General features: G+C 39.5%; 1 protein-coding gene across 2 annotated transcripts; it reads right to left on the bottom strand.

The window, feature by feature from the left end:
- Positions 1-18708: 18708 nt before the first annotated feature.
- On the bottom strand, positions 18709-21335 carry LOC142348587 (uncharacterized). Of its 2 annotated transcripts, none has more exons than XM_075399979.1 (3): positions 21113-21335; positions 20635-20809; positions 18709-19137 (listed from the first exon to the last, which is right to left on the bottom strand). In XM_075399979.1, exons 1-3 carry the CDS (start codon positions 21301-21303, stop codon positions 18997-18999), a joined length of 507 nt encoding a protein of 168 aa, XP_075256094.1. In that variant the 5' UTR covers positions 21304-21335; the 3' UTR covers positions 18709-18996. The 2 variants fall into 2 exon arrangements, with proteins under 2 accessions (XP_075256094.1, XP_075256095.1); XM_075399980.1 differs by having other exon boundaries at positions 18709-19135; positions 20645-20809.
- Positions 21336-24378: the final 3043 nt, after the last annotated feature.

Genomic DNA, 24378 nt, shown 5'->3' with positions numbered 1-24378 from the left:
AAAAAACTTTACGAAACCACATTTTTGAAGCCATTAAACTTATAAGATGTAAATTAGAGTATAACATCGTCATTTGCGTTTCCTCTGATCATCATAACGTCTTTTTGCAAAACGACTATCACAAAATGACAACAAAAATAACCACAAAAACTAAAAAGTATCCAAATTTCACAAAAATTCTCCTGAAACAAATTGTCTAAGCCCTAAAGACATCAATTAAAAAGTTTAAATAACAAAAAAATATATTATTTGATTACACAAAACATTAAAAAAGCTCTAAATAATGAGGCTTATTTACGAAAACGGTACAACATTGTAAAATACGAAAATAAACGCAAACCACAACAAAAAGTTGGAGAACACTATTACTCATTTTTTTTTAATTCGACAGTCCAAACAACCATAAACTATTTACCGATATCCATAATAAATTAATTTCTTTATCTATATTCGGCCCCTGAGACCTTTAATTACGCAATATTTGGCATATGACAACAAAAATTAACAACAAATAAAGGGCAATAATAAAAAACTCTACCAATTTCTGCAAGAGAACGGTGTCGCAGCCCTTCAAACCATATGTTCGGAAAACAAAAAATTTGTTCAATTTCAAATGTTGTTAAATTTTTTCAATTAGATTGTTGAATAATCAGACAATTTACAAAAAGAAACAAAAACAACCGCAAAAATGTGCAATTATGCACAAAAATCAGAAAATTTTGTTTGAAAAATTGCAAGAAAACCCTCTATTAAAACAATCGGCCACATAACTAGTTGAAATTCTATAAGGAGTAAAGGTGGACCTGTACTTACTGAGAAAAAGCAAAATGTTGACTAAAATATTATAAAAAATTGACAAGTTCAAAAAAACACAGAAATTTCCTTAAAACAAATACATTCAATAACATAAGAGACATTAGGCAACAAGCAAATGAATAGAAAACTTTCACCTCTAACTCTCGAGGAAAAATTTAGATCTTTGAGTGGTTAAATTTAAAAATCAGACTGCCAAAAGAATAACAATTGAAGGAAAACGACAAGAACTCAGTTAAATTTTACTGAAACTCTTCCTCAAAGCCATAAAAACCCTTTGGTTTCTCTGAAAACAATCGGTATTTACATTTAACCTCGAATTTATGTAAATTGGAGCTCTCATTAACGAAGCGGTGAATAAAAAATATTGTCATTATTTAACATAAAAAAGACGAAAGCAAAATAATTTAAAAAAATGCAGCATCAAAGAAAACCAAAAAGTCTCTGATTCTAAAAATCCATTACGTTATCGAATTCTCCCTGATTTTGTATCGCGCCCAGCAAACTGACCAGGTGTTCCAAGTGCTTGCGAATTAGACCCATTGTTGAGTGGAATTCTTTAAATATTAAAAAAAACAACGATGCATTTTGTATAATTATCGAGTTAAATCTGCAAAAAACGGCAAAGTTCTATTTCCAGAAGAATTTCATGCGGCGCCGAATGGCAATCTTTTCAAAAATTAGGGAGTCTGTGTGAAGGTTTCTAGGTTACTAAGTCTGGCAAACTTTAACAAAGAGGACCAAAAAAGCATATTGTGTGCCATTTTTGATGAAAAAAGTTTGAATTTTGAAAAGTTTATCAAAAATTTTTGCCATAAAAAACATCAATCAACTAATTCAGCAACGCTCTTCTATCTCTAACGGTAACAGCAACACTCTGCCGTTAAAAATTTTTAATTATTTTGAATTATATTAGCGAAATTGTGCCAAATTTTAGCAAAAATTACTGAAAATGTGAACAAAAACAGTCCAATGTTCACAAGACTTAAAACCTCGATAACTCCCTGTAAAAAACGAAAATCAAAAAAATCTTTTTAATTCCGTATTCTACGCTGGATGGGCTTTTTAATGATACAACTCACAATTCTCTGCGATGAATATATCGATCGGCCAAAATTGACTGAACAAAAAAAACCCAGTTGAGTATATAGTTCCTCCCTCGCCATTAAAGTGGGGGTCGGAACAACAATTCATTCTCAAACACAGTTCAGAGAATGAGGCGAACAATTAAAACGAGCAGCAGATAGAGGGTTTTAGGAATATAGTGGAAGTATTGTTGGACTCTTTTGCCATTAGCAGCAAAAATCGCAGAAAGTTAATCTTGAGAACCCATTTAGAGAAAGATTCTCAAAGCGTATCTGCCATCTATAGTCCAAGTGGACTGACAATGGACACTATGGGATAAACATTTACTCAACAGATTGGTTCCCGATCTCTAAGCCCTCAAGCGAAAAATTAAATTTGCTACAAGCATCGGAAAAACACGTTTAACTTTCCAGGAGAAAACTACCATCATGGGTTCCGTTTTTTATTCTCTGTGCTGCCTCGCTCACTGCATTGTGAGCTGCAGCATTGGTGAAGAAAAATATAGCTATGATATTATTTCTGCCAGTTTAACTTGAGGGAAACCAAACGTCGCCCCGATTTGTCAGTAGAACCTGCATTATGAGTAGAGGTTGATATTGGGGTACGGAGAGCATCCTTCAACGACCTAACAATGGAAATGAAACTGAAGGAGTTCAGTCCAAACACAGCTGAATTTTTGGACCACTATTTCTTAAATTAAAACCAACAAATCTCCAACGAATGTGCCAATTTTTATATTGTCAGCGTCTGTGGCCGTCTCTGAGACAGACCAGCCAAGCATTGACCCTACGAATTTTCAGGCTCCGGGAAAATGAAATAGTTCCTGCTTCTCTTTTCTTGTTCGTCAAAAAAAAGTAAATCATCAAAAATTTTTGAGTTATTATGCGAACTACTAACACGGTTAAAACACTCTTTCGATGGGTAAATTCAATTCATCGAGATTGTCGACTGTAAATCCACAACGTTTAAAGGCTCCTGTATTCAACATCGAGAAGGCGAAAAAGCACATCTGAATCGCCCGGCAAATCTAGCTATATTTGCTAGCAGGTATTTTGTCTGGGCCGATTTTCAGCCCAGATTGGTCACCGATACGTTTTCGAAACATAAAAATATTAAGCCTAAAAAGAGCGCAATCGATTTAGTATATTAGTAGGCTCAACGAAAATTATGATACGCGAACTTTTTCTGAGCTTTCTATGTATATTAGAAGAGATTTTGTGTATTTAAATGGTTAAGAAATATGACGTAATCTTTTCTCGCTTTCAATTTAAATAGCGCTTTAAATAGATTCTTCATTTCCCGCTTGGTTTTCTCGCTGCTCTTTTGTTTACTTAGTACCATCCTCCGGCCACGAAGAAAATGTGGAGAGGATTGGTACAAGGTTACCGAGTGGGCGGACGAGCGACCCGGACGACGTGCGTACGACGGCAGAGCGGGCGACACTGTCGGAGCCGTAACGGAGTTCTTCAATCAGAGCAGTTGGATAGTAACCCCTAGGGTTACTTTCTTCAACGATCCAAACTAAATAACCGACCTTGAGGTGCTGCTCGGCAGGCGTCTGCCACTCAGATCTACGGTTCAGCGCAATTACATACTCCTTAATCCAACGTGCCCAAATTGCATTGGCGTAGGACTGTGCACGGGTGTACCGCTTACGATGGTTGAACTCGTCGACGCCAACGATAGACGGAATTCTGGTTGCTTGGTTACCGAGTAGGAAATGGTTAGGTGTTATTGCAACTAGGTCGGAAGGGTCGGCGCTTACGGGCGTTAACGGACGTGCGTTTAGTGCGTGTTCAACAAGACAAAAAGTAGTGTTCAACACCTCATCTGTGAGGCGGCGTGTACCGAGGATGGTGTACAGTACCCTCTTAAACCTACGGACTAACCCCTGCCAGATGCCACCTTGGTCTGGCGCACTGGGTGGATTGAACCTCCACTTAATTCCCTTATGTGCAAGTTCAGTGGCAATGTTAAGCGTATTCCATTTTTCCATACATTCACGGAGCTCTTTCTCCCCTCCAATGAAGTTCGTACCATTGTCCGACCAAATCATTGCAGGGGTACCCCGACGGGAGACGAACCGCTCCACACCCATTACACAGTAACTAGCGTCCATGAACGGGACAACTTCAACATGGACAATAGGACGAGACTGGTATTCGAGTCTCTCCTTTGGGAGTTCGGCCATGATAGGCTGAAAGGTTGCTGCACGGAACTATCTACACAAGAGGCAGTTTGATTTGATGGAACGCAGTGTGTAACGTAGTTTTAGTTTGGCATAGCGTTCCTGTACCTTTGACCTAAGGTAATCAATGCCCTGATGATGGTTCTTCAAATGAGTATGCCGCAGAAACAGTTTAACAAAAGTATGACGCGCATCCAACACGATAGGATAGTTAGTGTCAAAGTGAATTTCCGCTAGCCGTCGGAGTCGACCAGAAGAACGGATGAGACCATGAGGGCCAATAAACGGAGTAAACTGAGCAATGCGGCTGCTCTTCTTAACGGATTTGTTGTCAAGAAGATCCTTTCTTTCATTTTTAAAGGACTCTTCCTGAACCAAGTACTGGAGATGACGCTCGGCTTTGTCATGCTCAAGAGAGTCGGCTCTGCTGCCGTCTACGGTACGGTAACTTTCATGAGATGGTAAAAGACGGAGCACATATGCGGTGACACGAAGTAGTTTTTTATAAGAACTGAACTTATCAAACGGGATTAGATTAATGTTTTGTTCCTTAGGGGGCTGGGTTACGGATGCGGCTAGAGATGAGATGGAGTTATCATCTTGTTCCATGGTTGCAACGCCGAGCTTGATGTTATCAACGACGTCAGTATTTGGCACAAAAGGGAATTGCATAGTTCTCAAGAAGTTAGGACCCCTCACCCAGCTACTTGATTGCAAAACTTCAGCGGACATGCCACGCGTGCCAGCATCTGCCGGATTATCACAAGTGGCGACGTGGTTCCATTGGTCAACGCTGGTGTTCTCCAGGATTTCACTAACACGATTTGCAAGGAAGATGGGGTGTTTGTTTGTTGAGTTTATCCACTGCAAGACGATGGAACTCTCTGTCCACTTAAAGACTTTATCCACAATAACCGTTAATGCTGGACAAATTTCCCTTTTTAAACGGGCTGCGAGGAGAGCGGCTTGTAATTCCGACTTAGGAACTGTCATTACCTTCATAGGTGCAACACGAGCCTTGCTCAAGACAAACGCCAGCTCTGTTATAATCTGCCCTGAGGTGCAAGTTACTTGAGCCGTAAGAAAACCTACTGCACTGAATACGTCTTGCGAGTTATCACCAAACATGTGGAGTTCAAGACGTTGGAATGGTCATGAAAAGTAACTTTTCGGTATAGGGATCTCAGCTAACCGCGGCAGTTCAACACAACAGGCAAGGAATCTGAAAATTCTGTCTTTAGGTAACTCATCATCTCAACTTTGTCCATTGACACGCCAAATGTCTTTCAAGATTAATCGAGCACCAACAGTAAACGGCGCGACAAGACTAATTGGGTCGTAGACCTTTGACACAAGACTTAGGACCAAGCACTGTGTAAAACTTTTCGTGATGGTGCTGTTAGTACCCCCACTCACAACCAGAGTATCGTTGTTGTGATCCCACTTAAGCCAAGCACGTGCATTGATTCCTCCTTGGATGAAACGATGACCTTCGGTTCAGTGGATTGAGCAGACCCATCAATTCGGTCAGCCGGATCTGGTACATTGCTTACAAACTTAGTAAGCTTGAACCCACCTTGATGGAAAAGATGTACCAATTCCTTCGACCTAATGAGGGCCCTCTCGGGGATTCCACTGAGTGTAAGTAATCATCCATGTAGAAGATCTCAAAGATTGCTTTCGCGGCGTCTGGGTATTGCTTAGCGTTATCACTTGCCGTGAGTTGAAGCGCGTAGTTGGCGCAGGTGCGCGAATTTATTGCCCCAAAGACGTGGCGTGTATACTGGTGTACCACAATTCCGATATCGTACGGCATTCCAATATCGTACTTTTTCTCCATTATGCACTGTGGTGTTTTCAAGAATATCATGCGCACGTGCATCCGAGACGGATCGTGGATCTACTTGCTTAAGTGCGCCGTACGACTCCATGTCGTACCAAGATTTAACCTGACTAGCTAGTTCAAAATCCTGCTCCATATTTGCTTTAAAACATTTCGAGATTAAACCTGAAGACGACGGTAGAGGGCCGCTTAGAACCCAACCTATGGGTAAGCGAACAGCGAAGGGCGAGCGCTTCTCGTCGGCAGCGAAGTACTCTAACGGGCGAATTGCATGATACACATCCTGTCCAAGTATCATCTCAATGTTTCCGTAGCAATATGTAACTGGGTCTAGAACTGCTAGGTGCGGGTATGTTTCCTGAAGTGCTTTAATGTTGATGACATCGACGCCTACATTCAAATCTTCCTTTACGTAAGGGCTTACTTTAAATGGTTCAAATTTTTGGTTGTCGCGTGGTGTTACAATTAATTCGACTAACTTAGTGTCTGCAACCTCCTCAGTATTTATACCCTTGACTGTTATTTTAAATGCTCTATGGTTGTAGCTTTTCCCGTTACAAGAGTTTTTAAGTATGTTAGCCTGACATCATCAGTCAAGGACTGTGCGTCTATGGCGCTTTTAAATTGTCCGAACCATTCGTTCCACTGCAGGGATCACCATTGTACTGTGACAACTTCCACTCGGGCAGTGGATTGTTCTTCTTACAAGTAAAACCGTCCGCCAACTGCTTTATCAAATCCGCAGAGTCCAAAGGAGGAGCCGAAGGTGTGGGATGCGGCGGGCCACCCCAACACAACAGGTTCGGAACGGTAGCTCCGTACGTTGGCGGAACGATCGGAGTGACAAAGGTGGGGGCAGTACCTCTGGTAGAGCTAAATGGATTTGCTTGCATGGAGTCTGATGTTACGTAAATTTGAGCGCCTGCTGCTGCATGTACATGAGAGGAGCGGAGCGATGTAGTGATATGAGGGTTGATTAACGGGGCCGGTTGTAAGGTGTATAAGTTTGCATATTTACGTACAAGTGGTACTGCATCAGATGGGACTGCTGCCGGAAAACTCCAGACATTTGAATCCGGAGGAGCAGAAGGTGCGTGGGTTATATGGACAAAATTTTGGGGCTGAAAGCTCTTTTGTGGGGGTGGTGGATGAATTAATTGAGGTACAAAAACGTTTGCGGAGGAATTGAATGGTGCAGGCGGAGAATGGGGTTACAGATTGACATTATTTGCCACGGGGTTAGTGGCGTTTAGTGGGAGCGCTTGTGGCGGCGAAGGAGGAAAACGGAATGCTGGTGGAATTAACCGGCAATGCGGTGGTGCGGGGTTTAGAACGGGGAATGGAGGGGCTGGTACATTTATGTGGGCTTGTTGCGGATTAAGAGCCAGCGGAGCATTAACGAGTGTATTTAAAGGTGGTGAACGTGGAGGGCCGACTAAATTCAACTGTCCCGGCATGCTCGACCTGCGAGGGAATTGATGATCTAATTGTAAACCATCGAAGTGCATTGTTGCTTGAGACAGTTGTCGGGCTGTGTTTGGGGCGTTTAGTTGATTTGGCATACCAAAGTTTATTGGTGGTGACGGAGGCTTATATTGAGGCTGTCGCTGCTCTTGCATGATGTTGTTCGCAACATGTGCATCATTGGTTACATTGGTTCTACTACTTGGTTCTTGCGGCTCATGGACAGGGAGGTTGATGTTGGCCTTGAACTTGACCATGTGTATTGAGATTGAAGTGTGAGTTTGGAAGTTGAGCTGAAGGTCGTTGGACAGTTGCTTGGTTGGATTGGGCGATAGAACCAAAAAAAGTGCAACCTCGGTTCGTTTGCAACATCAGCCATGTTCCCGGCCGGTGACCAATTAACCCAATCTTGAACAAGTTTCTTGCTCTTGGATGAACTTCTTTCCGTAAAGAGCCTGCTTATTTTGCCTGTACCAGACCCGTCTATTGATGATTTTGTCATCAACTCAATTTTCTCAAGGGCTGCAGCAGCTACTTCCTTGCGATGATCCTCCTCAAGCTGCTCAATTTCCAATTCCAGCAAATTCGTTTGTCTTTCAATTTCAAGACGCTGTCTAGCAATGCGAAGCTTTGCCTCATGTTGTTTCTCAAGTTCCTCCCTTTTGAGTTTTGATAGTTTTAAGTCTCGTTGACGCTGACTTGATCTTTTTGAGGAAGTCATATGTGAACTTGATCTTGAATAGTGAGAGATATACAGCTCTGCTGTCTCTTTGTCATGGACCAAATTGATATGACCTCGAGCAGCAGCAATGAACTCATCAGTTTTCTTTGTTGCAGTCTCTAACCATTTTTCAAGGTTCTTACAGGCAGCATCTGGATCTTCAGTCTTTTGTGCCAGACCATAGAGCTCTTCATTCTTATCAACTATTCTAGTAAAAGCAGCCTTGCACTTCACAATCAGACGTTCGATCTTAACTTTCCTGTTTTGCTAATCAACAGCATTGTTAATTTCATCATCGATGTTATTAAATTCAGCCTCTAATTTTGCCCTCGCACTAAAAAGTTTGTTAAATTTGTACTGCAATGTTGCCATGATCTTATGAAAACAGGAACCAAAAGTTTAATTTGGCTCTATTACAAAAGTACACACACACATATACACAACATAAATGGGTTAAACCGAACCCTAGTATGACGGTTTGCTTAGCAAACCGCCAAAGAGCAAAGATGTTCGTCGGGTACAATATTACCCGGCAAAAGAAAAAAAGAACGATGAGCGCAGAAAGCGCGACACGGGACAAAATGGGAGACGGGACCCACGGGAAGAGACGCCGAACGAGTAACGCACGACGCAAACGGAAACACGACGGACGAACGGGAGCGTCGGACGAACAGCGCGCGACAAAGCGGGAAAATGGCACGGGCGGGGCGGAAACGCCTGGCGGATGGCGCGCGACGAAACGGGAAAACTATACGAACGAGAAAGAAACGTCGCGCGGGTAGCACGCGACGGGACGGAAAACCGGGATAGCACGGGAGGGAGACGGTCAGCCACAAGCGAGGAGGCGGGAAGATCAATGCTAGCAGACCACAGCAACAAACTCAACCAAACAAACTAGCCGTAACTCCAGAATAAACTTAAGTCACACCCCAGAAAGAGGGAGAGAAGCTACTGCCAGGTAAACTAGCACAAAACATTATGGGACTTTATCTACGGCATCAAAATAACAAAACATTAGAATAATTTACGGCAATGAAGTAGTATAACCAAAGTCAAAAAGGTCTGGAAATTTACTAGCCGTAACTGCAGAACAAACTTAAGTCACACCCTAGCAAACCACCATACCCAAACAACAAACATGCATACTACCAAAATTAATATAGCTACAAGGAATTTCTAGCAAACAAGTGTGGTGAAAGTCACGAATCAAACCAGCCGTAACTCCAGAATGAACTTAAGTCGCACCCTAGCAAGGAACGAGACTAAACAACAAACCAGCATACTAGCAGAAAGAAATTTTACTACAGCAAAAATTCAACATACAACAGATAATCGGGGGATAGAAAGAAACACGTTGAAACGGAAAAAAAACACGGAAACGGAAAAATGAAACCAGATAACCTGTGGAAAACGGACGGTAGTGATTAACTCAAATAATGGGGAGAGCAAAAAATTTAAAAAAGCGCTATTGGGATGAACCAACCACAAACTAACCCGTAACTCGTGATTAAACTAAGTCACACCACCAGTCATCGGGTAGACTCCCACAACAACGCAAGACTAAGTGAAATTCAGGTTATCAAAGGCTTGAGTGAGTTCCGCCTCCTCGAACGCAAGACGGGTGCGAAGCGTTTTAAGACGACGCTTAGAGAGCTTTTTCGGTCGGGAGCGTGTTTTCAAGGACCGGAGGTAGTTCCTACGTGCTAACACAATAGTGAGTGTTTTCAGCTCAAGCGCAGGTCTTTGGTCTAATGCTCTGTACTCTTTAAGTAAACTAGGATCTTTCTGTTTACGTCTAGACACAATGTCTTTCACTATATGGATGGTAACTAGAGTACTACGCTTGAGCTGATTGTAGATATCAAGAGTTCCCTCTCTGGGGCAATACACTATAGCTTCTATGCGCTCCTGATAATCTTCAAGCACTGCAATAAGCTGCGAAGGTGTTAAAGGCTTATTGTTGTTACTGCGATGACGGGACAATGAATTGTTCACCACATCATGCCATATAACTAGCCCCTTTTTATCACGGAAGAAATGACTCAATTGGAACTGAGCTGTTTTTCGTGCTTTCACCGCATTAGGATTGAAACTCAGACCCGGTACTGCATAAATTCCCTTTTTTATAATGGTCTTGTAACGCTTTAGGCAAGGTTTTTATGGCGTGATGCAGTGAACTTGCAACTAATATGAAAATCATATAAAGTTTTTTACAACATAATTGATTCGAGCTTTGCTCAAACTCCGAACCCTGATGTTAAGTGCACAATTTTCACTAGTTACCAAGAATAAGCGCTTATTTGCAAAAAAAATCAGTTATTTGATTCTTTTTTTCAAAATTTGAAAGTCTTGACCAAACTCTTTATTCTACCCTTTTTTATACAAATGTTCGATCCACCATCTATCAACGCTTTATATAAATTTTTTGCAAACTTTTATAAAGTTTGGTCAATTTTTTCAAACTTTTTTTTTTGCTTCGCTGAGTTTATTTCGTATAAGACTTTACCCGTTCCAATTACTAATATTTAGCCCGATTTGGTTAATTCCAAAATTTTGACCAAAAATTTTCAAATTCGATGTTTTTCAACAAAAAAGTGTATGGGGTGGGTTATCGGTGACCGTTTTGCAAAAAAATCAAATTATAGGAAATGAAACCAAAAATATAAAGGGGGTTGCTAGATTTGCCGCCTGAGTTACCAATATAAAGGCATCAAAAGAAAATAAGTCTAAGTTTTGGGTAAATCTTACAGTTTACAAGAATTTCTGCATTCTTTTCTGACAATTTCAATCACCTCTCTGGACGTCCTGTAGCTGTTGAATAAACTGTACTTGCTCCAAAACCACTTGTAATTGTAGTAGGGTAGCGTTTGCCTTCTTATATATCCTACATCCAGAAACTTTTGGCTGCATGTTGGGTGGATTGTTGGTTCGATGTTGTTTGCTCTGTGTGGTGGTCCATTCGCGAGAATATTCTCCCTTGATTTATCCTCTGAGGTAGCACTGTTGACGGTGATTCAGCAGACTAATTTCCAATTTACCAATGTTCAGCGTGAATGTGGCTGTTTTAGCAAATTGTTCTGATTTATAACTTCCCTTTTTATCTGTACGCCTCAAAGGGTCGAGGCATCAAAATAAAAGTGTTAAAACACTCTTTCGATGGGTAAATTCAATTCATCGAGATTGTCGACTGTAAATCCACAACGTTTAAAGGCTCCTGTATTTAACATCGAGAAGGCGAAAAAGCACATCTAAATCGCCCGGCGAATCTAGCTATATTTGCTAGCAGGTATTTTGTCTCGGCCGATTTTCGGCCCAGATTGGTCACCGATACGTTTTCGAAACACAAAAGTCTTAAGCCTAAAAAGAGCGCAATCGGTTTAGTATATTAGTAGGCTCAACGAAATTGTGTTTCGCAAACTTTTTCTGAGCTTTCTATGTATATTAGAAGAGATTGTGTGCATTTAAATGGTTAAGAAATATGACGTAATCTTTTCTCGCCAAAGACTCTTGCTTTTTAAGAGCAAATGGACGCCTGTTCAATGAAACTGAACTTGGCAAACGCACGCTTGTGGACACGAATTCCACTTAATGGCAAACGCATATAATATTTCTCGTGCTAAAAGTCAATCACACTTAAAATGGACATGAAGCCCTGGAATACATTCTTTCCATTGTACAACACACCTTCATTATAGTTTGCTTTCACTCAACACAACTAACAAATCATCAATCAGTGTTTTGATTGGTAACGAGTAATATCAGCAGAAATCCTCGACGGCTTCCTTTGTTCCAGATAACTTCCCTGTTAGACCCCACAGTACCAAGTACAGGTAGTCATTCTTTCCTAATTTTGAAATACAGGTGTAATTTTTTGGTAAATTTCAGATGGAGACCAATCAGAACTTCTGTTCAAAAGGAAACGCCTTTATCTTAACATGTCTCGCAACAAGAGCAGTCAGTTTTGTTCCTGTTTTAAATCAGAACTGAATTCTTCATTTGAGCCGTTTTGATATTACCGTTTTGACGTTTTGATTTACCGCCCGTCAAAACATGACACACCGATGATTCTGGCCAGTCACAAGGTTAAGATAAACATTCCAAGTCAAGATAAAAACTCAGATCCGAGAGAAATCCACAAAACTGGAAGCTTAACTGTGTTTAGTTGTTGACAATTAGCATCAAAAATGGCCATCAAGTAACTTATCAAATTCACACTCCTTTAAAAATCAATAGCACAACTCTTTTGACTACGACCAACACAATCCTGTCAATGGAACTCCCACCAAATCACAGCAAAAATAAGACAAAAAGCAAAATATTTACTTGATCTTAGCATTTTGATTCAATGTATACGAAAAAAGTGATCCTGCATTAGTGACTCATTTTTCTACAACCTACTACCTGACTTCCTCAAAAAAAATTTTGTAGTGAGGGTTAAAAATATTAATTTAGTTCTGCAAATTTTTTGAATGTTTGGGGGCTTGTAGAGTTATAACGTGAACACTACAAGAAACTTATAATGTTGTCCTGTAGACACTACCAAGTTTCATGTCAGATATTTTTCTGAAAGATATTTTTCTGAAATTCAAAATGGCCTAACGGTACAAAAGTCCACAGGTATTTATAGTCCGTGTCAGTATGAAATTTTACAGATCCTTCTACATATAGATAAACTGATATGGGTAAATTTACACCGGAGTTGTGAACAAGTTTTTCCCCCTGCCGTATATGGCAAGTACTAGTGCAGTTTTTTGCACTTAACACATTGTTTTCACTACCTGAGAACATGTCATTTCTATCTACTGGGAGGGTCGGAGAGTTGGTTTCTGATCATATCTGGTGGTGGGAAGGTGGAATCTAGCACACAAATTTATGTTTTATGTACACTGATAAACATGTGGTTTGAGCAAATTTTAATCGACGATTCGGTTCATATTGGAAGCCATTATTCAATTTCACTTCACCAAACATCAGGTAAGAAAGTTTTCTTTACATATCGAAGTTTTGACTTAACTTGCTGAGTTCGCCACTTCCCGATATATCACATCCTCCCTCCTTTATTAGGCAAGTTTTTAGGAATAGCTTCTCCAAATCTTTCTGGTCGTTTTTTATTTCTGATTGAAGTTCTCGTGGCAACTTAAGGTTGTTACCCATCAACTACTGAGGTTTCCTCAGTAGAGTTGGGTGATGCCACGTCTATGTCGTCCCTACCGCTCTCAGACTTTGAGTCAGTAGATGTCGTCAGGTTCCAGCCGTGCAATCTGGTTGTCACTAACAAGCACTGTCTTGTTTGAATTCTCTGGCTGAATGAACGAATTGTTCATTCCTTTACGGATAATGAAACTAGATGAAACTTTTGGTGAACTGTTCGTCGGTTTGAAGAGGACTTGTTCACACAGACCAAAATCAGTGACTGCTGGAAGTCTTACTTTGCGTCCCCGTAGCAGTTCTACAGGAGTTTTACCCCACGTCTTGGAAGTCTTCCGATGTGTCATCAAAGCCCGCTGTAGGAAAGCGCCAAATGACCCATTCAGATTTGGACTCCAGGCTCGAATAGCCCGTTTCACTGTTTGGACCGCTCGTTCAGCAATCCCATTTGCTCTTGCATGGTAGATGGGAGATTCCATCTTTTTAATCCCCAGTGATTCACACCATTGCTTTAGGTCACTGCTCACAAACTCAGGACTATTGTCTGATACTAATATTTTTGGTATCCCAAAACTTGCAAAGACTTGGCTCAAGCTCACCTTCACTGTTTGTGAGGTTCTATTTCCCGCAGGGAAGTATTCTATCGAACCTGATCCCGCGTCAACTATCACTAAGATATTACCTTGATCCTTAACGTAGCCCCAGTCCATGTGGAGTCTTTCCCAAAATTCAGCTTCCGGCCAAGTAGATACTGTTTTCACCAGGCTAGGCCTGTTTTCTTGGCAATGCCTACATTTACTAACATATCGGAGAGCTTCTTGACTGATAACGGGCCACCAAGCCATCATTCGAACTGCTGTTTCAGTTGTATATTTGCCTGGGTCCGTCCCATAAGCTTTGGGTCTTATGGGGCTTATGGGTCTAATCTGCTCAAAGCATCAGCGTGGGGGATCTGTTCTCCAGGTGTATATTTCAATTCGAAGTCAAATCCCATCAGCATCGCCCATCTCGTAATTCTTGCTGATGTTGCTTTCGGAATTTCTTCGTCTGGGGCAAAGAGTTGTTTGACAGGTTTGTGGTCAGTCTGAAGAGTGAACCTTCTTCCCAGTAGGAACTGTTTCAAGTTTGTGACCACAAAGACGATTGCAAGTGCCTCTCGCTCAATATTGGAGTTATTTTGTTCGGCTTGTGACAAATTCCTCGAGACGTAGATCACAGGATGTCTTTCTTGTGCGTGTACCCCGCCTATAGCTTTCTCTGTGCTGTCTGTTGTCACGGTTGCTTCCTTCGTCAAGCTGTAAGGCTGTACATGAGGGTTAGCACATAACTCGTTTTTGATGTTTTCAAAAGCATTTTGCTCTTCATTTCGCATCTGAATTCTTCTTTTCGAATTTCGTTTAGAGGTAGCATTTTTGTTGCAAAATCCGGTATCATTCGAACATAAAAATTTGCTAAGCCGACCAAGGTCTCGAGTTGTTTCATTTTTGATGGCGTTTTGCATTTTTGATTTTTTCAACATGTTTAGGATCGGGTGTTATTCCTTCTTTGAAAACAGAGTAACCAAGAAAACTTACGGTTGAAACTGGTTTTGAGTTGGATTACTTCTCATTTATGGTGAAATTTTTTTCACGTAGCCGACTCTTGACTTCAAGCATTCGTTTCTCGTTTTGATCCTTTGTTGTTCCTTATACCAGGACGTCGTCTTGGAAGTTGACCACACCCCTGATTCCTCTGAGAGTTGACTCAGTGCAATTCTTTGGAATATTGATGAAGAGATCTTTAGTCCCTGAGAAAGCCTGCACACCTTGAACAAACCTTGCGATGTGTTGATTGTGCATATTTCTCTTGCATCCTTGTCCAGCTCAATTTGATAGTATGCGTCCGTTAAGTCAATTTTTCCGAAGTGAGAGCCCCATGGAGGTTATGGAAAATGATCTTCATGTCTGGGATTGCATAGTCCTCGTCCATAACTTTGCCATTAATGTGAACTTTCAGGTCCACGCATAGTCTCAGATCTTCATTTTTCTTCCACTGCCACACTAATGGCGATGCATTTTTGACCCCACCAGGTTGTACTGGCTCCAAGGTGCCTTGTCATACCACTGTCTCAAGCTTCTATTTGACTCTGTCTTGAAGAGGTAGAGGTATCTTTCTGGCTTTGCAAAACATTGGCTGTGATCCCGGTATGAGTTTCATATGCGCTTTGTTTCGTTTGACTGCAGGTAGTCTTTCATCACTCACTGCATTGATGCCTTCTTGGGGTTGTATGTCTTTCCCAGGTAGCCCAAATTTTTTGTCGGATTGCACAACTGCTAGTTGTTGTTGCCTTTTTTTGCTACCGTTCCACTCAACATCACATATTATTGATCCCAGAAGCGTCAGTTGATGACCGTCATAGGCCTCAAGACGTCTGAATTTCCCATTTAACTGAGGTTTACCAAGCTCAGTCCAGATTAATGATGATATCACCGTGCTATCAGCACCGGTATCAACTTGCATTTTTGTTTTATGGTCTTTTACTGTAATGTACTCCCATGTCACCGACATGTTAAACACGCTTTCCCGTGTATAGTACCTTCCCATATCCATTTCGGATGCCGTTTGACCAGACATTTTACCCTCTTCCTCGCAGAAATTGTTGTGCTGGTCAGACTTACCTGACTTAGGCTGGGTTTTACTTCTGCACATTTTTGAAAAGTACCCCGCCTTTTCACAGGTGTTACATTTCTTCTTCAAGGCCAGAAATGGCTTGCTGCTTTGTGGCTTACCTCCACATCTATTACACAAGTTACCATTGCCTTTATTACCAGTGAACTTTTCACTAGGTTTTCTGAAGGTCTTTTTGAAGTTGTATCCCACTTCTTCTTTTATTACACACGGTCTATTACCTGTTGAGGAACTCGCAAAAACCATTGCTTGACTTCTGAACAGTAAGTTTTCTGTCATTTTAGACTAAGACATTGTTGGTTTAGTTGTATTGCTGTCTAAGAGTCTTAATTTGGCCTCAGGGTCTCTCAAACCTGAGATAAATTTAATTTTTACCAACTCTTCCTCAGGGTTGGTTACTGTTTTATGTTTTTCGAAGTCGCAATAACGTGCTTCTTCTCTGAGGCGCGCTAGAAAATCGTCGTCAGATTCTCCAACGCCTTGGACAACGGACAGAAATTTAGCCCTTTCTGCCGTTTCTACTCTCTCTTTAGGGGAAATATAGTTTTGAATAGCTTGTCTGATATCTTTAAAAGGAGTGTCTAACAAATTTTTGGGCTTATAAGGCTCCTAAGTTTAAGAAATGCGTCCTGGCCGCATATACTAAAAGAGAGATTTGTTACCTGTAGTTCCACGAGCGTACCGTCGGTGTTGACTTTATCTTCTTTCTTCTCTGCGCGAAACTTCGCCACAAAAAGCATGATCCACGCAGTACAGTATTCAGCATTCTGCAGAAGCCAACGCGAGGTGGACTGTTAACAACATAATCCTCTCAACGGAACTCCCATCAAATCACAGCAAGAATAAGAGAAAAAGCAAAATATTCACATCATCTTAACAACATTTTGATTCAATGTATACATAAAATTTGATTCTACATTAGTGGCAGATTTTTCTACTATCTACCAACTGGCCTCCTCAGAAATAATTTTTGTACTGAGATTTAAAAATATTAGTTTAGTTCTGCAATTTTTCTGAGTCTTTTGGGGCTTGGTGAGTTGCAACGTGGACACTCCAAAAAATTATTACGTTGTCTTATAGACACTACCAAGTCTCATGTCAGATATTTTCCTGAAAGTTTTTCCTTGATATTTTGCTTGTTCATGGTGAGTTCCAAGAAGGCACCAACGGAACTACGACCCATTAAAGTTTTCAGGTTCATTGTATAACACCATTTAGGTTTTGGTCTTGTCCATTAAAAGTGAAAACGATTTAAAGATCATAAGCGTCTGGAGAAAATCTAAAGCGGACTGACAAATTTTTGCTATAAAAATCTGAGATACTTTTTAGCAAAAGTTTCATATACTGTTTTATGATAATTTGAGCAAACGCAACTTTTTTGTGCTTGGTCCATGCAACGGAAGTTATTTTAACCAACTTTTCGAGCCTGTCGTGGTCTCGAGCACGAGTAACTAGAATTTTATTATTTTAATAATTGAATAAAAAATGGCCTAAATGTACAAAATTTTTCAGGTATTAATAGTCCGTATCAGTATGAAATTTTACAGATCCTTCTAGATATAGATAAACTGATATGGGTTAATTTACACCTTAGTTGTGAACAACTTTTTCCCCTTTCCGTATATGGCAAGTACTAGTGCAGTTTTTTGCACTTAATTCATTGTTTTCCCTACCTGAGAACATGTCATTCCTATCTACCGGGAGGGTCGGAGAGTTGGTTTCCGATCATATCTGGTGGTGGTAAGGTCGAATCTATCACACAAATTTATGGTTCATGTACACTGATAAACTTGTGGTTTGAGCAAATTTGAATAGACGATTCGGTTCAAATTAGAAGCCATTATTCAATTTCACTTCACCAAACATCAGGTAAGAAAGTTTTCTTTATATATCGAAGTTTTAATTTAACTGGCTAAGTTCGCCGCTTCTCGATATATCACAGAGCCTCAATTGGCAATCATTTGAGACCTCAGTGCTTCAGCTGGCTCAATCAGGCCTTTAATGAGTTCTCATCTCATTAATCTTAAAACAAGGGGAACCAATAGCAACAGTTTTTTTAAAACGTTCATTTGGTTCTGCAAAACAAACTTTTTCTGTTTTGCCCCCAGCCAGGTGGACATATGCTTTTTACGCCCCAAGTTGAATGCAGCATTTTTTGCTTAGTAACACGCTTTTTGACAACACATAATTTTTTGTAGGAGGCATAAAAAATACACAGGGCTGAGGGCTGAAACAGAATAAGTCCTAAAAAGACACCAAGCAAAAAAAAGACACATTTACGAAATGGCTTCATATTTTGATCGGGAACAATTGAAAAAAATTCTTATTAATTAAAAATATCTATCTAAACAAGTAAACAGATATAAGGATAACATATGTATTCCCATACCTGCGAAGGTTCATTTTGCGTGTCTGCCCCTCTGAAGAGGGGGACTGAAGGAAAAATGTGTTAGTTTGGGGAGGGAGGGTTAGTTAATGTAATCTAGATATAACAAACGTTGCGTTCGGAAAACAAGGAGCAGTCTTAAGTATCGGTAAAGGGAAGAGGGTTAGTGGGGGTTGTTTGTGGGTTGCTTGTGGGTTTTCTGTGAGTTGTTTGTGGGCGGTTTGTGACACGTTACAGTATAATAAGAGACAAAAGGCACGTAACTAATGTTTTATTTCATGAAATTACCAGACATGGGAGATTTTCAAAATTTTCATTCTTTTAACGAATTTAAAATTTGCAGTAAAAAACGTGATCGAAGACTGTGCAGAACTAATTAATCAAAAAACTACCCTCTGAAATTAAGCTGTGAATTGAACCATGAAATTTGAGACTTGGAAACTGATGAATCAGTTCCGAAACTGTATTTTGTAAGTAGATATTAGAGATTCAGAACAGATTTACTATGAAGCCCGACTCCGGGATAATTTAATTAATCAACTCTTTTGTGATCGTAGGGTGTTCCCGCAATTTCTTTAGGATTTTTGTGATTGCCGGGTGTTTTTGTGATTGCCGGAATTTAGTTTCCGCTGTTTCTTAGACCAGAAAACATGTGAAAACACCTATCCAATGTCCTCAAATTACAGCTTCACTTGACACAGTGCCTTCGCTTTCTCAAATGTACACGCCAAATCCACAATGCCATTGTGCAGCCCACGAATCTGTGCGCAAGATGACTGGTTCTTCGATGATTCGTCCCACAAATCATTAGGCATTAGACTACAGTTGTTGAAATGTTTCCCAATTAGACGGAAAATTTTTTGATCAATTTGATTAAATTTGATTAAAACTCAGCCCTCCTGAATAGTTGCATATTTTTGGAGCTCATATGGGAACCTGATACATAGTAGAATTGATTTATAATTTAATGCGTCGTGTCGTGAAACTGGGTGATGCATAACATATGGGGGAAAATAAGAGAAAATGATTCAAAAGACCGTACTTTAAGAGGTGTGATGCAATTAACTAAAGAAAAAAAAGATCCAGACAAGGATCCCGGATCTTTTCCGTTTGTGCCCCCCCCCCCTACAATACGTTATGCACCCCCAGTTACAGTGTTATGAGTTTTCGAGAAATTTGTTTTTTCCTGAATTCATTTGGTGTTCAATAATACCGGCTATACTAAAAATCTGTTTTAAGTTTACGACGCTTTTTGGCTGAACTTCGTTGGCTTTGTTTCTTTAACAACATGCAAAGATCCTGTAGGCTTCTATCTTTCTTAATATTTTTTATGCCATACCTCATTGAAAAATTTAAAGACTTCTATAGGACAAAGTTTATTGACAAAGTATCAAAATTTGCCTCACAGTTTGAGCCCAATGTGCACGTCGACAAAAGTTTCAGGTTGAGGTTCAGACCCAAATTTTCCTCTAATCAGACTTTTCAGACCAAAATTACTTATGATCAGACATTCCAGACCAAAATTGACCCTCATCAGGTTTTCCATGCCAAAATTGTCCCTGATCAGTTTTTTTTTCAGACTGTGAAGTTCTCTGGTCAGACTTTCCAGACCAAAGGAGTTCATATCAGACCATCTTCAGAACATGGGCCAATCTCAAATTCAGACAATTGACCAGAGCATGCCTTTGGTAAAGTTTGCTGTCACCATAGATGAACTCAAACTGTTACTTTTAAGCAACGTCTGAATCTACAATTGCTATTCCTTTTTCCAAAGGGACCGGGCACTTATTAGCGGTTGGACTCTTTTGTCCTTATTGTTCTGATCGAAGGCTCGAGACTTCAAATAGGTCTCTGCCCAGGAAATATATGTTCTTGGGTTCTTGGCAGAGCCATCATCACCCAATCATTAGAGAAAAAGGAAAATGATGATCAGACCTTCGTGCGCTCGAAGTGAGCTCTGATCTGACTCAAGTTCTTTCAAGACGGCCTCTGATCAGACTCAAGTGAGCTCGAAGCGGTTATGATCAGACCCAAGTGCGCTCTAAAAGGCCTCTGATCAGACTCAAATGTGCTTGAGGTGGTTATGGTTAGACCCAAGTGCGCTCGAATCCGCCTATGATCAGACTTTCCAGACCAAGGTGGCCTCTGATTAGATCATCGCCAGACCACGGTCCAGACTGTAGTTTGCTCGAACTGGCGTCCAGACCCTATAATTTCCCTCTGGAAACACACGGGTGTGTACTCGAGGGAGTCTGATCAGAGGAGAATTTGAGTCTAGACCCCAGCCTGGGTAAGATGAGAAACAAATCAATTTTCCTCGAGTCCGACATAGATTGCCATGATGCACTTCCTAGAAGTATATGCGAGTGTGATATTGTGTATTGTATGAAAGCATATCCAATCCAGGCGGGGTAGTTGAAGTATTTAGGTGTGAAATAGTCCACCACTTTTGATATTTCTCTTTTTGAGTGCGGTTCATACAATGTTCCCTTGCTGAAAGCAGATCTTTATCATTGCCCATCCGTAGGTACATTATTTGGTTATCCTCTACCGTGAAAATAGTCATTTGCTACAATGCTGTACTCATTTCTAAAAAAAAGACACAAGCCCGGTGTTACAAATGATCGTAAACAGCTCACCGCATGGCGTCTGTTGGGGGGTCGAGAAGAATCTTTTAAAGGTGAAGGATGTTAACTTCACGATAATCCTATTTATTAAAAATCTGGAAGTTCTGAAGTTCTCAAACTGATTCCCCCACTCACGAGTTCTCTTGTTACAAAAACAATCATTTTTTACCTCCATTCACGGCAGTACTGGATGGCATCGTCAACATCTCCAACGTAGTCATCACTCAAGTGGAAACACTTCCCAACAATTCCCCCAATTTTATTGTAAGTGGGGGGACAGTAGATCTTGTGATGATCCAGGTCTCCCAGTATCAGTGTGAACTCAAATTGTAATGTAATAATGAACAAAAATAGTCTCATTTCTAAAATTGACAGAAAAACTTTCGCCACAAAATTGTACAAATATGTATATAAAACTGAAGCTTTTATTGGTCATGCACTAAAAGCGGCAAAATCTTTCAACTTGCTGCAAGTTGACTCATGTTCAAATAAATGACAGTTAAAAAATAAGTTCATAAATTCTCTACCGTTAAAAAAATTCATTGCCTTATTTAACGAGTTTGACCTAATAATGAAATATTAAATCTAATTTTCCCTTTATCTAAAGTAGGCTGTGTTGACACTTGTTAAAAGTAACTGACAAAGCAGATTCAGTCAAACCGAATAGCTTCAAAAGTTGTGAAAGGAAAATCATATCTGTCGCAAATACATAAATTCGGATTGTAGGTCAGATGATGTGCCAAATTAACGCTCGAACGCATTGTATTAAGCTGCATAAGCTACAGCAGAGTTTTCAGATTCCTAACTTTTGTCACTTCATTGCGAAAAGAGGGCTTTTTTTTCCAAAACTTAGCTTTCATTTTTAGATAATGATAGTATCGAAATCAAATTGTGCACAGGGCATCTGACAATTAATTTGTAACATCTTTCTTCTGCTGATTTTTTCCACCAACTGTGAAATTCTGTTTCCTTGAGCCAAAGTCAAAAAAGCTTTGCTTCTAAATATGCTAACTAATATGCTAAGCCTTAAAAACAATTTTTTGATATTTCAATTTGAAAATGAAGCAATTATTTTGGTCTTAACAATTCAACATTTAACTTTAAAAGAAAAAGAGTTCTAGATTACTCCCGATTTAAGCCTAATTATGTCTTGTTTTTTGATGGTTACACTTTATTTCATCCTATTTACCTAACGCCATATAATTTAAAATTCTATATACTTAATCCTCAGTCATTTAAACCCGTAGAATTATTCAGTGCGGAATCAAATTAACGCTGGAATCTTTCTTTTTTTCAGTGTTCAAATGAACAATAAGCAGAACAAAAAATCAAAAGAAATGGGTATCAACATCAACGCACACTGGTTCGAAGAAACTGCGGTTGCTGCTAAAAATTGGGAGGCTACGACTGCTGAGATTAGCCTGCTTTCCCGCGATTAGCTGTTCTTTTTCAATTAGCTGGCTTTCCCATAAAAACTTTATAATTATGTTCACCGTATACGCAAACAAATGGGTCACCGTATGCGCAAACAAATGGGTCATGGTCCTCTACTACAAATGGCTCTCTGTTTTTGGAGGAAGTGGTAAAATCAAAAATGACTTCTGTCGTCCTTCTTGCAAAAAGCAATAAAAATGAAAATTTTCTGAATTAGGGACTAGGTGAGATAAATAATTGGCTTAGGATTGATTTCTTTTCTATTACGAGTCTTTAGTTGCACATAAAAATTCGGCAGTTTTTAATCAGATGTGAAAAAAAAATGTTTTCAAGCCTCAGTCATTTTGCCCGTAGTATGGTCTCCATTATTGGGACCTTTATAATTGATTTACACCTAATTATTACAGGAGTCTTGAATTAGATGCGACTTAATACAGTGGATACAGAACTGTGGATTAAATTATACAAAAGTTGAAAAATTGGGACCGAATTAAAGGGGTTAAAAAATAGGGCTAAAACAATATTACATCTTTTTTTAGAGATAAAGAAATAGTGATTAATTTAGTTTTCGTCATTGTCAACTTAAACTAATTCAATTGAGTAATGATACTAATATGAGCTCATTTTTCAGGCTGCAAGAAACATTCTTCTTTAGTTTAACTTCTTGTAATGAAGGATTCTGACTGTATGGTACTTTACTCATATTTTGCTTTTCTTGATAGCGACATAAACTTTTATTATTATTATCTGCTGGTAAGAATTTTATCAATGTCTCCACTTAAAATTTTTCTCAACTCGATTAATTTCTTTAGATACAGTGCTTGCTGTTATAAACGTTTTTAATAGCGCTGATTTGTTATATATTTTGAGTGGAAAAAAATTCAGATTTTCTGCGTCTTTATAGTTCAATTTTTAAAAATGCGAGGACTTAGGCTAGTCCCGCTTTTTGTTGATATTCCGCACTACCTTATGTGGTATCAAACTAAAGCTATCCGAGTCCGCAATTTTACTGAAAAGAACTTCAATAGGAAGGTTTTCAACAAAAACAAGATCTTTTCGATGAGTGCTTCAAGTTGTTTGATTTGATTTGGAGAAAAGTGAAGGATTTTTTGACGCCATCACCAGACCAACCAATACTTTACCTTTCTAAGACTGTCGGTTTCTAGAGCTCAAATCCATTTAAAAAATGGATTTGAGCTCTAGAGCATTGTATTAAGCTGCATAAGCTATAACAGAGTTTTCAGATTTCTAACTTTTGTCACTTCATTGCGAAAAGAGGGTCTTTTCTCCTAAACTTAGCTTTTATTTTTAATTAATGATAGCATCAAAATCAATTTGTGCACAGGGCATCTGACAATTATTTTGTAACATCTTTCTTTTACTGATCTTTTTCCACCAACTGTGAAATTCTGTTTCCTTGAGCCAAAGTCAAAAAAGCTTTGCTTCTAAATATGCTAACTATTATGCTAAGCCTTAAAAACAATTTTTTGATATTTCAATTCGAAAATGAAGCAATTATATTTGGTGTTATCATTTCAACCTTTAATTTTAAAAGAAAAAGATTTCGAGATTACTCCCGATTTTAGCCTAATTATGTCTTGTTTTTTGATGGTTACACTTTATTTCATCCTATTTACCTAACGCCATATAATTTAAAAATCTATATATTTAATCCTCAGTCAATTAACCCGTAGAATTATTCAGTCCGGAATCAAATTAACGCTGGAATCTTTTTTTCAATGATCAATTGAACAATAAGCAGAACAAAAAATCAACAGAAATGGGTATCAATATGAACGCACACTGGTTCGAAGAAACTGTGGTTGCTGCTAAAAATTGGGAGGCTACGACTGCTGAGATTAGCCTGCTTTCCTGCGATTAGCTGTTCTTTTTCAATTCGCTGGCTTTCCCATAAAAACTTTAAAATTATGTTCACCGTATACGCAAACAAATGGGTCATGGCCCTCTACTACGAATACCTCTCTGTTTTTTGGAGGAAGT

Source organism: Convolutriloba macropyga, chromosome 10 (assembly GCF_964194025.1).
Source record: "Convolutriloba macropyga chromosome 10, txConMacr16.3, whole genome shotgun sequence".
Classification (NCBI taxonomy): Eukaryota; Metazoa; Xenacoelomorpha; order Acoela; family Convolutidae; genus Convolutriloba; species Convolutriloba macropyga.
This window is presented reverse-complemented; position numbering and strand designations above follow the sequence as displayed.